The sequence below is a fragment of the Culex pipiens genome, chromosome 3 (genome assembly GCF_016801865.2).
Source record: "Culex pipiens pallens isolate TS chromosome 3, TS_CPP_V2, whole genome shotgun sequence".
Taxonomy (NCBI): domain Eukaryota; kingdom Metazoa; phylum Arthropoda; class Insecta; order Diptera; family Culicidae; genus Culex; species Culex pipiens.
In genome coordinates, this window is record NC_068939.1 from 100851916 (window position 1) to 100869644 (window position 17729).

The 17729-nt window shown below is 41.4% G+C and overlaps 1 protein-coding gene across 1 annotated transcript; it reads left to right on the top strand.

Annotated features, from left to right (window-relative positions):
• Positions 1-960: 960 nt before the first annotated feature.
• LOC120427296 (uncharacterized) lies at positions 961-17287 on the top strand. Its single transcript, XM_039592150.2, has 17 exons — positions 961-1519; positions 8960-9609; positions 10554-10968; positions 11026-11168; positions 11741-12040; positions 12104-12223; positions 12286-12357; positions 12503-13222; positions 13331-13924; positions 13984-14162; positions 14219-14358; positions 14628-14864; positions 14926-15076; positions 15134-15406; positions 15487-15866; positions 16235-16360; positions 16516-17287. The coding sequence occupies exons 2-17, from the start codon at positions 9180-9182 to the stop codon at positions 16562-16564; spliced, it is 4329 nt and encodes a 1442-aa protein (XP_039448084.1). The 5' UTR covers positions 961-1519; positions 8960-9179; the 3' UTR covers positions 16565-17287.
• Positions 17288-17729: the final 442 nt, after the last annotated feature.

Sequence of the window (17729 nt, forward strand, 5' to 3'; positions counted from 1 at the left end):
TGTTCGGCTCAAATCGGAACCAAAAATGGGAACAATTGTGGCCACCAAAAGTGTTCAAAAGCTGTCCAATTTGTTCCTCCATCAACAATATGATGTGCTCAATGATGTTCGACATTGGCGTCAAATTTTAACGTGTGTTACGATAGTTGGCTTCACACTGAAAGAAAAAAAGATCATTGGCTTCGGTGCTCACGGGAGCGAAGCTTTGGCCGGCTGATGGGCGACGAACCCACGCTCAGACAATGCACGAGTTATTTAAAAAATTCATCGACCCAAAGTTATTTAAATTATTGTCCACCGTCAGCCGTGTTTGCGCGTTCTTTCACCTGCGTCACACGATGCGGTTCACTTTTTTTTGCTGTGAATTTAATCCACTGGCAAGGGCAATTGGGGCACATTCTGCTCAAACTTATGGCATCACGTGATATGAACCCCAACGTTTTGTATTTGGTTTTCCCTCAAAACCACCTATATGAGTGTGTTCTGCACACTCTGCTTGTATGCACGCAGATGAAAAACTCTCCGGATGTGGACGACAATAGAACTTCCGCTTTTCAAATAAAATCAACCGACGCAAACGGCGATTAGTAGGCGCGCTGATCGATGAAAGCTCCCCAGGTTCAAGCGCTAGCATGACTTCCCCTCGTTCAAACCAAAGCAACCCGTCACAATACCGCGATCGCAGCAAACCGTGGGTAGAATTTCCCTCTCCACTTTTGGCAAACACAGGCACGCATACATCATCGCCTGCTATGTTTTAGGGGAAAATCGGAACAAGAACGCGTTGGCGGCGGCTGACTGACCAACACAAACGATGCCACATTTCGTTACACATGCAAGAATGAGCCAACAATAACAGCAAAAAATGGCCCCATGTTGATCCAACATGACAAGAGAGATCAAGCTCTTTCACTTCGACATATAATTAATATGACAAAACGCATTATAGGCAGAATATTGTCATTTTTGGAACTCAGTATTTCACGAGAACTCCAAGCGGACAGACCAACAGGTTCAGGTTGTCCCGAACGATCCGCCGAGAAGAACCGGAGAAGAGAATCCCCTTCCAGTGGTCAGTCCGAGTTGGTACGGGTAGAATCGTCGTTGCACAACCCTTGAACCAATTTGCATAAATTTTGTAACATCGTGCACCAGGAAGTTTGTCCAAACGGATTTTGCGAAATCCGTCCAGCGTCGAAACGGATAAAGTGTCTCTGAAATTGTGGAGTGTGCGCCGGAAGAGAATGTGATTGCACGTTAACACGATCTTCCGGGATGTGCTGTCGAAAAATGATGATACATTATGAAAACAAGTGATGAAATTCGGCACACTGCAAGAAGATTCGTTGGGTTTAGTGAAATTTGGTGTGTGAAGCAAGAAAAGTTAAGAAATTGTCGAATAACGAGCAGAAATCGTTTGGATTGGCAAAGTAGTAGAAGGTGTCTGTGAAATTTGGTGAAAAAGCCTAAAGGATAACACGGCAGGCTACTTAGGTGAAAAAAACTGGCGAATATTTGCGTAAGTTTCAAATTCTAATTTAAACAGTAATTCAGAGATCGAACTAACTCACTTCAAATTTGATAGTTTATTGTACAGCTTCAGCATTTTTTGCGAACATTTATGTTTATGTTTTTTTCTCGTTCTCAGAGTATTAAAAGTATTATTTTGTGCAATACTTGAATGTAATTCATCATTTAATTTCATAAACATGCCAAAAAGATTTGACAACAAGCAATTATTTCGACCTAAAACTCCTGGGGCAACTCGAAATTTTTAGACTAACATATTTAAAAATTTGCATCTTGAAAACAAGATTTCCGATCGACAAAGTGCCATTTTGGATAAATTTGAATTTCGAAATTTAATTAACACTGGAACGCCCAACGCATGTCCAACTTACACAGACGCCCAAGCCTCCCAAAAAAGTTGGAACGGTAACTTCAACGATTCAGAGACGATTCCTGTTTACAGTGATTTGTAAGAATGTCCAGATGATCCTTAAATTTTGCAGAACTTGATTTGAACAAATCTGTAATTTCTGCAACTGAAAGCATCGTTCCACCTTTTTTTAAAACGACTGCCTCCACGGAATTGCACGCGAAAAAAAAGTTGGAACGATGTTTTTGATCGCAAACATTATAGATTTGATCAGATGTCGATATTCTCGATATCAATTTTTCTCCAGCTGTCAATAAATTGTGCAGTCCCTGTAGATTGCTTTGATTTATCGTTCTATAATTATAATTACAATTTGATAATTCCCGCCCTCGACGGTCCCTTCAAAATCGACAACGAGAGAGTCCACTGTATTTCCCGCTAACGTTTCCAAAAGGTTCTATGTTCATAAGAATCCCATGGCGTTTAGGTTATTTTGTAAAATTACTCTACATACTTTTTTTTAATTATATACTCATACAGTCTTGCTGTCAAATTTTGATTTGGGACCATCCATAAACCACGAGGACACTTTTTTGGATACATCCCTCACCCCTCTCTCTTTCTCAATATTGACCCTTAAAATTCACAAATTCGGAAAACGTTGTTTACAATTGGAAACAAACTTTGGTTCTCTCCAGAAGTGCATATTTTCGACAAAATAATTACTACAACCGCTGAAACCAATAAATATTAAGTTTAACTACAGTTGTATAGATAGTCGGATCATTTTTTATGGAATTTTCAGTTAAAATTAGGTGTTTCATAATTGAGAGAAGCACAATTACATCCCAAAAATTTGGAACATTTCATGAAATAGTCTTCGAATGTAGTTTTCTGTTTGTAAAGAACTATTTTTACTAGTGCAATAGTAATTGATTGTCCAATAATAGTAGGGTCGACACAAAAATACATGTCAATAGCAAGCAATTTTAACAAATTATCACAAAAGTGTTTTTACATTTCTTACTGTGAACTGTATTATAGATTACCTTTATTTTTTTCAAAACTGTGAAGTTTTTCGATAAACTATGCTAACAACTATGACTTACTGTAGTTTTCATTACATGTTCATAATTTCGCTTGGTTTTTTCAGAAAAACTACAAGCATGAAATTTTCTTAGAAATAAAAATTACTTATAAACATGTTTGCAAAATGCGACTGAATACCTATTTGTTTTTTTTTTTTAAATATTTGTATAAGGCAACAATTTTATTTATTGGCAGGTAATTCTCTAAAATTCAATTCTGTCGAATAGAGCGTGCTCAGGGAGTCCAAACCTTTCAAACCTTGTTGAAACTGAAGCGTATACTGACATCGATTTCAAAAATGTCGGGTTGTGTTATTTTCGTATTTTCCCCCTGAAATTATACTCATTTAACCTGTACTAAACAACCCCAAAGTTTCCTTTTTGGGGTGTTTGATACAGATTCTAAATTTATATAAAATATTAAAAATCATCACGTGCAAAAACATGTATGCATTATACTACGCATAATTGTCCCATGTCATTTTTGGTCGATTTTGACCTGTTGTCATTTTTAGATTTAGTTTGACGTTAATTTTCCTAAAAACACAAGGGTTTCCAGCAAGCCTTCAGACTGGCAAGTAATTATTAATTACCTTGATTTTAAGCTGGTAAATCGGTAATTCATTAATTACTTAGTAATTAATGGTAATAATAGTAACTTTAAGTAATTATTTGGTAATTAAAGTAATTTTTAAGTAATTAAAGCAATTTAAAATTTCAAAAATGGTACCTGTTCAACGAAACTTTGTAATTTTTATTTTTATTTTTTTTTTACTTAAAATGTTAAACAATAGTTTGCCTTCTCAGCTACCCTTTAACACTGCGGGTTTTGTCAAATAGTTACTTGTTGACTCGAATTCGCAAAATAGTTCTGGCTGTCAAAATGCTTATGCACCCTTTTCAAATGTTGCTCCAGAATTGTTTATTTATCTTTTTGCTTTTCCTTCTAATAGGCAGTCAAAATGATGTGGATCAAATATTTAAAACCGAAATGTAGTGAAATTTATATTGATAAAAGCAAAGTTTTGAAGTGGTTGCAATTTTTAAAAATTTTCATAATCTGCAGAAACTGACAGTCTTGAAATATCTCTTATTAATAAGCTAAGGACTTTTCCTGAAAAATTTGTGATCATTTCTGAGACAAATGTCAAAAGGTTAAAAATCAAACTTAGTGAAATTAGAATCGAATGAAATTCAGATGCAGAAATTAAAATCATCGTAAATGTCACATTTCACATTATCCGCATTTTTAGAAACGGATTTGTTTTTAATATGATGCTTGAGAAAAAACCAAAATAATGTCAAACCAATTTTCCAAACACATTTTAAAATGCAAAACGAAATTCGGAATCGAAAATGGCTTAACGTTTTTTGATGAATTTCATAGTTTTCATAAGGAGCCGCTGCAAATATTTTCCAATGTTTGGGTCGAAAAATCAGGGCCAACAAATTAAATATTGTAATGGCATTTGACTTGCAATAAACTGAAAACTATTTAAAGCTAATTAATTTAACATTTTTTCATATTTTGAATTAAAGTAGTACAGTAAACAGTTATTTATCAAAGTGAAAAATAATTAAGTAATTGATCATTTTGGCCCAGTAATTTGAATAATTATTTGACAGACTGGCAAGTAATAAACGCTTCTGGAAACCCTTGTAAAAACACATAAAATCTAGTACTTTGTTCGGAAACTCATTGAAAACAACACCAAGTCTGTTTGTCCCATCGTTGTACTTTTACGCATAGTTGTCCCACCAAGTATTTTCTATCACGAAATAATCAGTTTTACGAAGAATTGTGCCTTGTTTACCTATTGTATAGCAAAAGAATTACAAATAAGAGTGATAAACTGCAAACTGGGGCGTATAGGGACACATAGAGTGAATAGGGACCCACGAGACAATTATGCGTAGAAACACAGAAGTCGGTCGAAAAATTTCAATCGCGTTTTTCTCAGTTGCACTTTTTCGAACATGGGACAATTATGCATAGAACGGCAGTATGAAAATTTTAAAAAAAGTTCTGCAAGCAAATAAAATTCTATTCACAGAAATAATTCATCATTCTAAACTCCTCCCCTCCCCACCAAACACTATCAAGTTCTAAAATTTTCCCTCAGTGACACTTCCGAGTTTACGGTATCAAAACATTCTGTTGCTCCCCTCCGCTAGTAATCTCGATTTTATTTTCAATAAAGTTATTAAAAAGCGCGTAGCACAATTGACTCGTACCAGTGTATTATTTCCGCAACACCCACCACAAAAAAACGACTTAATTTTCCATTCGAGAAAATTTTTGGTAAACCGCACACAAAAACCTAATGAATTTCAAATGAAGTCCGCGATTGCTGGTGGTGACGAACAAATAAAGCCCGATGATTATGGTGTTTTGTGGTCGCAAGACCCCTCGACCTCCTCTCCCCATCCCACGTTCCGCGATTCAGAACCCCGAAAAAGCGTCGACACTTTTGCTGGCTGACCTCAATCTGGCCAATTTTCCTTCACCGAATCACGTACCTCCCACCCATCACCCTCGGAACAGTACAGCAGCGCGACAAGAGACAAGAGACCAAACGTGCCACGGCTCCCAGAACCAACAGATCACGCTCGCTCGCTGGCTGAGGCTGATGATGATGATGGTACGCTGTACAGAGTTTGTGTATGGTCCAGGTGGTACAGTCCAGCCACAAATGATATAATTATATTCTATTTAAAGCCTTCACGCATTCATTTTCCCTTTGGCCCTCGCCACGCAATGCCACGCCATGTGTGTTTGGGGGAGGGTGAGAGCGCGCGAATCACCAACCGTAACAAATCAGCAGTTCAAATCAGCGGAAGTTGGTTCCGGTTCTTCTTTCCATCATCCCACTAGCGGTGGCGGTGGCTTATTCCTGATGTAGCCTTCAAAAATGGTGGATTTGGTTTTTCAGGATGGGTTTTTGTTCAATTCATTGAAAAGTTGTTTAAATCCTTGCATAGATTTTCAAAAAGAACTTAAGCTATATTTTGAAGTTTTTTTTTTTCAAATCTATGGCACGTACACATTTTAGTATGCATGTTTTGAATTTTTTTTTCAGCGCTGCACTTGTACAAATTTCTCAAAAATGTCAAGTCAAGGTTTATTTTAGATAATATAAATTTCTGAATAGGGGAGAGTGGGTAGACTTGATCCCCTTTTTTGTATCGCACATAACTCTGTCAATTTCTCACAAAACTATAAACTTTTTGCATGAATTGAAAGCTTAAACATTCATCTATGTTTGGCTAATAAGGGTATTTCATCAGATGAACTCTTCGAATCATGCCAAGCGTTTTAAAAAAATATTTTAAACCGGCATTTTATAAATGTTAGGGGTAACTTGATCCCCCTTTCAACATTTAGAAGAAATCTTAAGCAAAATGTTTCTTATTCATCCAAACTTTTAATTTTCTATAAGTTACAGCTGTACGTTTGTTTTCAAAATATAACAAGTTTAGTATTAAAATATTAAAAAAATTAAAATATTATTTTTAGACCAGAATTAAGCATGTTTTCAAAATTTGTGTTTACAAAACTTTTGAAAAAATTTCAAACTGGAGTAAGTTATGTACAATTATACTAAAGGAAACTATGTATGAAAACCCAGCCCAATTAATTAATCTTGAGGCTGATTCCAGTGACTGTTAAAATGCTAGGATCAAGTCTCCCTAAACGCACTTTTTCAAACAATTGATTGTAAAAATAGTATGACGATAAATTTAACATCGAATGCGTAAGGGTTTTGGAGTTGATAAGTTTATCAAACAATTCATGTATAAAAAATATTTTTTTGAATAATTTTTGAGTGTTTTCTATACATATCAAAACAAAGAAAAAAAGATCTCTTGGAAGATTTTTACAGCTCGTTTTATAAAAATGTGTGTAACTCAATCTAAACATTTTTTAATTTTTTTCTTTGTTTTCTACAATGAGTTTTAGTTAATTTCGCGCAACTTTCTTGAATAAAGCTAATTGTTTTACCCACATGCTGACGAGATACAGGCTTGGGATCAAGTGTCCCCGGGAATCAAGTTTCCCCACTCTCCCCTAATTAAAAACTGAAAAAGCTTTTGCTCATTTGTTCGGCATCAAATATTACGGTTTTACTCTTTGTTCAAGAACTGACTTGTTTTTGTTCGTTGTATTATTTGACTGAAAATACGGCAACATACTGCCCGTATACAAATTTTAGCATTGAAAAAATGCAAGACATAGATTTTTCATTAGAAATTTGTTTATTACCCAAAAGCCTCCCAAAATTATTTTTTCAATCCTCTGCCATATTACGCCATTAAATTTAAAAACATTTTTTAACCAGTCACATTGTAGAGAACAGTTTTCAGAACAAGTTCCCATAAAAAAATATAAGTTTTGGTTCAATATAAGCAGAGATATCCTAATTTTGCATAATAAAAAGTGATAAATTTATTTTAATGATTCTAATAAAACAATTTCCATGAATTTCATCAAAATTTGATGCTATTTTTGTATTTCAACAATAATCTGAGGTGGTGTTCATCACGTGAAAGGGAATTAAATCCAGTGGCAATATGTTGCTGTACTTTCATGACAATTTGAATAAAGAAAAGATTTATGTGTGTGTCAATGTTAATCTTAATCACACTCAAACAGATAAAGCAGAGTTTTACAGTAATTTCATAGATGTTGGCATGTTACTGTCCAGCCACTTTGATACAAAAAATAGTATCGCACATTATTTTGTTTATTTTTTTAATTACCATTTAAATTGCCCTCCTATACTATACAACAAGATAACAAAAAAAAAGAGAAAACTTTAACGATAAAATGACGCTGAACTCGAACGTGATCACAGAAGTTAACCAAAGTGATCTAAAAAAAAGTAATTCAAGATGGCGACCAATATGGCACTAGTAAATATTAATGTAGGATTGTAAATTGTAACAGACAATGAGCCATCCGAATTATTATTATATGGAGATACTTAATATGACCTACAGTATGCTTCAACATTATCTGAGTATATTTAATCCAAGATGGCGGCAGGTGTAAAAGCTACTGATACAACAAGCGGCTCTGCCTTTAAATGATTGCAGATTCGGCTATTATGCCAAATCAAGTAGGTATTCCGAGGAAAATGCGTTTTTGCGTTCGTCACAAAATTTTCGCCAAGGCAACTTCAAAGGGGAATGCCAAATTAGCCGTTTGGTTTTTTGCATCGGCAGCCAAAAATAGACAATATTTTTAGTGAAATTAATGTTTTAAACGATTTGTTGGACCATCCTCTACAATCTAGAGCAAAAATCATCTCGATTTTTCCGAAATCGGATAATATCCGTTTCTTCAATGATGAGTTGCCATATATGATCTCGTACTTTCAGTGGATTCTTTAAGAGCTCTTTGCGGTTTGTTGTTGATGCATTGATGAAAGTTTTCTTCTCATTTTATGATATACTACATTGTCATGCATTAAAATTCACTATGAAGATCAATGATGCATTACACCCTTTTAACTTGTTGCTAATTTAGCCCACGTGACGCCAGCACGTGACAGGTTAATAATTTTACACCCCACTAACTTTATAGCAGGTCGACCCGCCCATCGGTTTCCGCTACTCACGCACGTAAACTACATAGTTCACACTTTATTGCCTAATAATAATCACACCGCACACTGCGATGGGTAATAATATTTCCCTTCACGCGGCAGAGCGTCTGCAGCCAAGTCCAAAATTGATCGCGCACCCGCGATGATCACCATCGATCATGCTAATAGGTTTTCATTGTGTTACGCCACAAAAATGCGGTGAGTTAGGGGGGAAATCGGCGATGCCGAACAACAACAATTGTTGTCTTCCCAAACTGCATTAGGAGCGCAGAAGGAAGGAAATTGTATTGATCTCTAGCATAATCGCCGCGGCTAATCTGTGATACCATGGGCGTTATTAACTCATCTTTTTCGATCTATGTCTATTTCCCTTTCATTTCCAGGTCGCTCACGCGGTGATTCCTCCTATGCGATGATGAAACGGTCGAAAAGTGTTGGAAACTGTTTGAACTTTGGATAACGACCCCGGTAGAAGATAGTGTGTGCTACCTCGGGGAAGAGATAAGCCTGTACCGTTAAAGTAGAGTAGAGTATGAAGTTTTTATTCACAGTGCGCCCGAAAATACGTAAAATTTAAGGAGAGCACAAATTTGGAAAAATACGATGCGTAAAAAACAAAAGCAACTGCCGGGGGTGTCCGACCTTACCGTAATCGTACTGCTAGCTAGGTTAGTGATAGTGTTAGGTCAAACAACATGCAACAACGGCCAGGGCCGGGTTCTCTACGAAAGACTGCCAAACCAACAGCTGCAGGGCTTCGATGACGATGTGGTCCGGGACTCGGCGCCTCCATTCCGGGTGCTCGAAAAGTGCCAGGATCTCTGTCTGCGAGACCGTACGGCGTCCACCAATCTGGGACGGGCTTGCACGAGCTTCGACTTTCAGCCGGGAAGTCGCATTGCTTCGTTCAGCGGCAGCGCCGAGTACGAGGAGTCCACGTGCTACCTAACCCGCGAGCAGGCCGCTCCGGAAGGAATCGGCAATCTGATGCTGGTGCCGAACAGTGTTCACTTTACGGAGGTTTGCCTGTCGTGTAAGTTGAAGATGGCCTGAACAGGAACATTGCCTCCAAAAATCCGAACAGATCAATTCAAGACTTCAAACTACGGACATCGGCAAACGACTTCATTTTTTGACTACCACCTCTTGATTACGAATTTGTTTCTCAAATCATACTCCAACTTTCAACACCACATTCCCTCGTTAGTCGTTGGCATTATGAAAATACACGATGCTCGGTATTTTTAAGACTTTGACTCATAACTGAAAATTTCCGAAGTCATGTATAACCCGCTTCACCCACTTAATTCCGACTCAGACATCATCTGCTAAAAATTTGACTCCAGTTCTCGACTTCGACTTCCTTCTAACAATTCACGATTTTGCTGCAACAAATTGTTCGACTCAGATTCAAATGTTTTCCGACTACTAGACCGCTGAAGAAGTCCGGTTTGTCCAACTACAATTCTGTATTTTGCAGGGCTGTAGAGTACTGTAAGATTTTTAAAACTCCGACTCCAGTTTTTCAACCAGGGCTGCGGAGTCAGGTAGCTGACTCCATCGAACCCGACTTAGACTCCAACAACAACTCCCATACAAATTTGTACTTAAGTAGTTACGAAATTAATTTACTGCAAACTCCACCCCAGCCTTTGAGAATTTAGCAACTCCGACTTCAACTCCGCCTACTGGTTCTCAAAATTTGGCTACTCCGACTCCGATAAAGTACCTGATGCCACCGAATCCAGCTTCGTATGCGGCTTCACAGCCCAGTTTTAAAAAATCATCGTCTTCGACTTCACTTTGACTCAGACTCCTGGTTGTCAATAAGTTCAGACATCGTTGACTCAGACTCCGACTTTGGCTCCAACTCCACAGCCCTGCTGTAGGTCTGAAGGTGAAATACTCGGTTATTCGGTATCAAAAATGAAACATCCCCCATCGCTCTAGTCACGCAATCCATCCCCCCCTTTCTAGCGAGCAGACCCGACCGTGAGTGTCCCAGCCGCCGGTACGTGTTCGAGCGCCACCCCAGAAAGAAACTCAAGCTGCCCGTGTCCGACATCAAGGAGGTGACGGCCGCCAACCGTTCCGACTGCGAGGACAAGTGCCTGAACGAGTTCTCGTTCGTGTGCCGGTCCGCGAACTACGACTCCACGCTACGCAGCTGCTCGATGAGTCGCTTCACGCGCCGCACCCATCCGGAACTGCTGGAGGACGATCCAAACTCGGACTACCTGGAGAATACCTGCCTGAACGCGGAACGACGCTGCGATGGGCTCGTGGTGTACGTCAAGGAGGAGAACAAACGCCTCGGTGGACCGTTCGAGGTGGAGATTTTCAACAACATGACGCTGGAAGAGTGTCAGTCGCTTTGCTTGAGGGCGGAAAAGTATGAAATTTTGTTGGGTTATCATCTGACGATGTTCTAACCTCCCGTTTTGTCCAGGTACTTCTGCCGCTCGATCGAGTTTGACGATCAAACGAAACAGTGCATACTCTCGGAGGAGGATTCCGTCTCTCAAAAAGATGATCTCAGCATTAGCTCTAGTCCGACTCACCACTTTTACGATCTCGTTTGTCTGGATAACCGTGAGTATCGTTCGCACCCTGCTTTTGCTTTCCTCAAGCTACAAATATCGAAACAATAGTAAGGTTCACTCCCCATCAATGAACCCCCCGGGTCGTCAGAAGATCATACTCATACTCAAATCAGTAGAAGTCGCCGGCATTGTTGCACGCTAACCTCTTAATCGATAAGTGACCATGCTAATAGCACGCATTGAACGAACTCGCTTTCGCCCTTTAACGATATTTCCCAATAGAATTTCCATTTCCGTTGCGAGTTCCTGAGACGGATTCGAAAGCGTGGGAGCCGAGAAGCTCGTTATTTGACTCAGAGGCTCACTCCCACCTGGCTTGCACATCCTTCGCGTTAACCACCATATTCCCAAACCAAATAGTATGGATTCTCCACCTCTTCTGACGATTCCCTAACCGGTTGTTGATTGTGTTGTTGTTTGTTCCACACATCCTTTTGCACACGATTTTTGTGAGAGTTCCGGACACACCGGGGGGTTCCGGGGAGGGGGCGGACCATGAGACTGTTGTGAGTTTTGTTATCGGTCCAGTTAGTCACTCACCTTTCCGTTGTCGCAATCTAGAGCGCGGATCCGACTATCCGGACAATTCCGTAACATCGCATTTGTTCGCTAGCGGCAGACGTCCGGATACTGCCTTTCAGAGGTATCGAAACTCTAGATTAGGTGGAGAGTTCCATTCAGAAATTACTGGCAGGTCGTTGAGTGAGTGTCTGGACGAGTGCCTCCGACAGACCAGCTTCCAGTGCCGCTCGGCAGTGTATAGCGATCGCTTTCGAACGTGCCGTCTCAGTCGATACAACCAACGGGATGGAATGCGCATTATCTACGATGCAGACTATGATTACTATGAGAACTTAATGCGTAAGTATTTCGTAGTTGGCATAGTCTTACAATAAGATATTTTGTTTCGTTTAATCACTAAAGCACATTTAGTCGGCGGAGGTGGCGGCGCAGGAGGTGGTGGAGGAGGCGGTGGAGGTGGAGACTCGGATCCCGGAAGCAACGGCAGGCCCGATCCCACCGACTGGAGACCTCCTTATCCAGGTATGATTTAGATCTTAGAAGAACACAAATTTGTTATTCATGCCATCACAACCTTATTACAGATCGTGATCGTATTCCAGATGGTATTCCTGGAAGGTATCCCACAGGAGGATCACGACCAGATTACGGAATCGGTAAGTGATCGTTACAAGAGCCTGTTCGTTCTAACAAACATTTGTCGTAAACATAACCCTTGTCCAACAAGTAACACAATGAACCAAAAGGCACCGAAAGTCGTGCTCATCATGTTAAGCACTCCTGCATTTGTCACACTTCCAGGTGAACCTTATCCGGGTGGTTTCCCAACAGACCGATACCCCGGACCAACGGATCGATATCCCCAAGGTCATAGCACAGATCGGTACCCTTCGGACTACGATGGTAGATATCCTCCGGTATACGACAATCGCTTCCCGGGGGATCGTTACGGACCTACTGATCGGTATCCGGATCGAGAACCAGATGTATATCCCGGTGGTCATCCTATGCGTTATCCACCTCCAGACTCCAGATATCCTACTGACCCACGATTCCCTCCTACTCCCGACACTCGATACCCACAGGATCGCTACCCAAGCGATCCTCGGTACCCTCCAGACAATCGTTACCCTCCCGAACGGTACCCAGCAGATCGCTATCCACCAGACAATCGTTATCCACCACAAGTACCCACACCTGACTCACGCTATCCTCAACGTCCATACCCGAGTGCTCCCCACCATCCAGATTCCCGCTATCCTGCACCAACGTCAGGATCGCGTTACCCTCCTGCACCAGCCTATCCCGACTATCAACCCGGATATCCTCCTCCTCCCAGAACACCCCCAAATCGTGGTGGCTACACCACAGACCGGTACCCACCACCACTGATGCCGATCGATAACAATCGTTATCCAGCACCCGAAACTCGATACCCAATGGAACCCGTTTCAGCACAAGGTCGCTATCCGACATCACCGAATGTGTCACCATTCCACAAGTACATGAACCGCCGTCCGGGTAATCATTCGTTCAATTAATTTCATTCACTAATGTATCTGTTTCCATTTGTTTGTGCACGTCTCATTCACTTTACGCCCCAACTCAAATAAACAACTTCCCCAATAGGTTACGATCCGTACATGCCGGCCTACGGCCCGGAGCGTGGATACGTAGACGACCGGTACGGTCCGTACTACCCACCTTCGGGAGCTGGTCGCGTTCCGCCAATGCCACTGCCTGCCTTCCCAGATCGGGATCGCGGCTATCGGCGTCCGGGAATGCACGAGCAGGGACCTCCGACCTACCCATTCGAGATCCCGTACGGCCCCTCCAGCTCGGGATACGATAACACGCTCGGCGGCGGAGATGGATTCGGTGGGTTCGGACCACAAAGACCGTACGAAACGCGCTGCGATGGTTCGGACAGCTTCAAGCAGATGGCGTCGAAGCGTAAGATGCGAAAGCAGTACATCCGGCAGTCGGTGAATGCTGCGTCGCTGGGATTGTGCCAACAGTACTGCGTTTCGGCTAGGGAGTTTATGTGCCGCAGTTTCAACTATCGGGACTCGGCTCCGTATGAGACCGATGGTAACTGTGAGTTGAGCGATCGAGACTCGAGGGATTTGGACATTCCAAGCAGCCAGATGTTTGAGCAGGATAACTCGGACTATTACGAGCGATCCTCTGGAAGAGCGGGTGGTCACGATGAGTGTTTAGATGGTAAGTTGAAAACGGATTGTGATTATGACTGAATATGAACAAACATTCGGTGCTTTCAGTTGGACAGGTTTGTAACGAGGATGGCATGGAGTTTACTTTGCGTACGCCGGAAGGATTCATTGGCAGAATATACTCGTACGGGTTCTACGATCGTTGCTTCTTCCGAGGTAACGGTGGAACGGTGAACGTTTTAAGAATCAGCGGCCCACAGGGTTATCCGGAGTGTGGAACTCAACGGGTGCGTACTGAATGAGTTGCTGCTAGACTGTAACTTGATCCTAACACTAATTTCAGTATGGAGATACAATGACAAACATAATCGTGGTACAGTTCTCGGACAATGTACAGACAGGCCGGGACAAACGATTCAACCTGACGTGTATGTTCCGAGGACCGGGTGAAGCAGTGGTGACTTCTGGCTACATCGGAGCAGGGTAAGTAGTGGTACGAGGTCAGGGGGCAGACACTGCATGTTAGTTGGGAGAATAAAATGCATGCGATTCCTTTAGAAGCCTTACACTAGTTATGGTAGCATAGCTACTAACATACAGCTGATGATCATCCTTTGACTATTGAGTCTTGTACCATGACCAGGTAGAATCCATCTCCAACAGTTGGATTCTACAATACTGGTACAAGATCAAATGAGACAAAGGACAACAGTTTGCCCACTGGTTGAGTGTAGTTTTAATGACATCGACAGATCTGGCAGTCCGATACCGATCGAGTATCTTCCGGCGGAGAACTCGATGAGCAACAAGGTGCGCTTGATGATCCTGTATCAGAACCGACCAACGACTACCATTGCGGTGGGTGATCCGCTGACGTTCCGACTGGAGTCCCAGGACGGGTACAGTCATGCGACGGACATTTTCGCTACGAACGTGGTCGCGCGAGATCCGTACTCCGGTAGGAGCGTACAGCTGATCGATAACTACGGGTGAGTTGGGATGACCGTGATGGTTGGGATGTGGATCTAATCGGTTGAAAATTGCTTTTAGATGTCCAGTTGATAGTTTGGTGTTCCCCGAGTTGGGTCGATCAAGGGAAAGTGATGCTCTGGAGGCCAGATTCAACGCGTTTAAGATTCCCGAGTCGAACTTCTTGGTGTTTGAGGCAACGGTTCGCACATGTAGAGGCGGATGTCAACCGGTGAGCTAGAAGCATGATGACGATGTCGACTTTCTTATACAAATAATATGTTTCCAGGCTTACTGTCCAGGACCAAGCGGACGCTCGGAGCCTTCATTTGGCCGTCGGAAGAGGTCGGTCGAGGAGAATGCTACCGAATTTGATGGAACGGCTGAGCCTCTGATTGGAAGTGACATAGACGATGAAGATGAGGTCTCCGTGGTGAACGGAACGGTCATTAACGAGACGAAACCGAACAAAAATGCTTCCAAAGATAAGGATGATGCCGAGGTGGGAGATCTGGAGGCAAACGCCAGCGAGATGCCGGAGCAAGTCCGGGAGATGATTGAGGTAAACTAAAGAGAGAGGAGCGATACCCTTAGTGCAGTTCAAAAAGTAATTAAAAGTCTCGTACCTTCCACACGCTGCAGGTCTTCCAGTCACGCGAGGAAATGCAACAGGACACCGTGGCGCGCAAGATGGTCGCTCCCCAGGAAGCGGTTTGTCTGACCCATTCGGAGTATTACGGTCTGTTGAGTGCGCTTATCCTGCTCATGATCCTGCTGATCAGTATCACGTTTGCATCGGGCTTGGCGTACCGACGTTATTGGAAGGTGTTTCTGAAAAATCGTTCCCTGGACCGAACCTCGCCTGTGAACTCTTTCAGTCCGTCGGCGCTGCACCAGGTCACCGGAAGTCAGTTCCATGCGTCGGGTAGAACCAATTCCACCTCGTCACGGGGCGACGGAAACATCCGGGCACCTGGACTGTCGTTGTTCGGGAATGGACTGCAGAAGACCTTTGCCACCGGGTAAGTTCCACCAATTGCACCAAATAGAATAGAATAGGCGTTGCCTAATGTATATATACTAGTGTTCAGCATGATTTACGTTGTTTACGATGAGATTAGGTATTGCTTTAGAGGCCTTTTTTACATCATCTGAATGAAGATGATATAAGAAAATTAAGATGTTTTGAACAGCTTATAACTAGCGTCCATTTTCTAGCGTTCTGTATGATTTTCGTTGTTTTATTCACCAACAACATAAGTAAAATTCACGGTGAAATTAATTATGACACTTCATTACGAAAAGCAGTTCGTTCGTGTGTTTTTCTTCAGAAGACTCTTTTCGCCAGAAAAATAAAAAAAAACGCTTTTTCTAATTTTCCAACCGACAGCAACCTTTCGCGGATGTGCCAAATTCCGGTGATGAACCCAATCTCCCGGAACAATGGCGGCAAAAACGACTTTGACGACCCGAGTGAACCCATCTATACCGACCCATCGCTATTCGAACGATCCAGGTAATTGAACGCGCAGCGTGGCTTCTATTGCTCTTTTGATCCATTCAAACAAAAACACACTTTTGGTATTACATTTGTTCGAAATTCTAAACCCAACCCTCCTTCCGCTTTTATAATTGCAGAATATAAACGACTTTGAACACTCTTTTTTGTAGATCGCTGCGCAGCATCGCTGTCGACCAATCCGATGCCAACAATGTTTGAACATTTTGATTGTGTAAGCCAAGTGAACATGAAACAGAGAGAAAATAGATTTTAGTTGAAAGCATTTGTAGTATTCTATGAGCTAATCCCTAGCTTTTAAGATGTATTTGATGAGCGCTGATGTCTCTGATGATAGTTTAACGTTTAAGATTTTTAAGCAAAACAATAAAATCAAATAAACAGGAAAAATAGTTTAAAATAAAAACAACAATAAATACTAGTAAAGAGCTCATACTTGTAGGTACTGTGATGGCTATTGATAGGAAAGGATCAGATTTTGTGGTTGGACAAGGATCATCATTTTGAATCCTCAAACATGAATGTGAATACACTTAAACTTGACTAGGAACTCTAGAGTACGGTCAAATACACAAACATACAGTCTTTATACCAAAGAACTACAATTCTAGCTCTCACTTTTGGTATCTGTATAGTCGTCGAATCTCTTCTTAATTTATTCGTGATAGCTTAAGTAAACTAGCCCCGCTGACGTAACAAGTAAGGTATGAACATCAAACTAAGAAAGGATGTATGTATTAAGGAGACCATAATGTACGAATCATTAGACTAAATTAGATTTACAATCATAAGCAACAGTCAATGAGAAGCACTTCGAGAAGCCAACACACAGACTTTTCCAGGTGTTTCGTATCTCTTTGCAGCTCGTCCTTAGGAGTGATTACATTATATTCATGAAATAAATTTAATATGCATCAAATTGAAAATAAATTGTTTGATTTTACTTCAACACAACAGAAATCCCAAAACTTAAAATGTAGGTCAATACTCCGTTACAAGAAAACTGAAATTTAGCACGAAAACATCAACAACATCCATGTTTACAAAATTTCTATGTGTTCTGCTGTGCAACCTCAACTGGCCACCCACAACCAAAAAAATGCACGTTTTATGATTTACCTGTGACGCGAGCACGCGATAGGAACGTGTCTTTGGGCAGCACTTTTTCACTGGTATGCCAATGGTCTTGCAGCTGGACCATTACTTTATGCACCGATTTTGTAATATTAATGGTAGTTATCCAATAGAATTCATCAGATCCACAGGTGGTTCAGGAAGCTGTATTCGGAGTCGGCGTTGGAGAAGAACAGTTGGGTAGTGCAAAAATGTTGGCTAAAGTGTGCATTTTACTGGCGGTGACCAATGT

Bases quoted from the DNA above. Each gene is read 5' to 3' on its own strand.
- LOC120427296 (XM_039592150.2), top strand. From the start codon at position 9,180: ATGCGTAAAAAACAAAAGCAACTGCCGGGGGTGTCCGACCTTACCGTA. The intron at 12,358-12,502 runs GTAAGTGATCGT...TCACACTTCCAG, and splicing joins ACGACCAGATTACGGAATCG to GTGAACCTTATCCGGGTGGT. The intron at 13,223-13,330 runs GTAATCATTCGT...CTTCCCCAATAG, and splicing joins GTACATGAACCGCCGTCCGG to GTTACGATCCGTACATGCCG.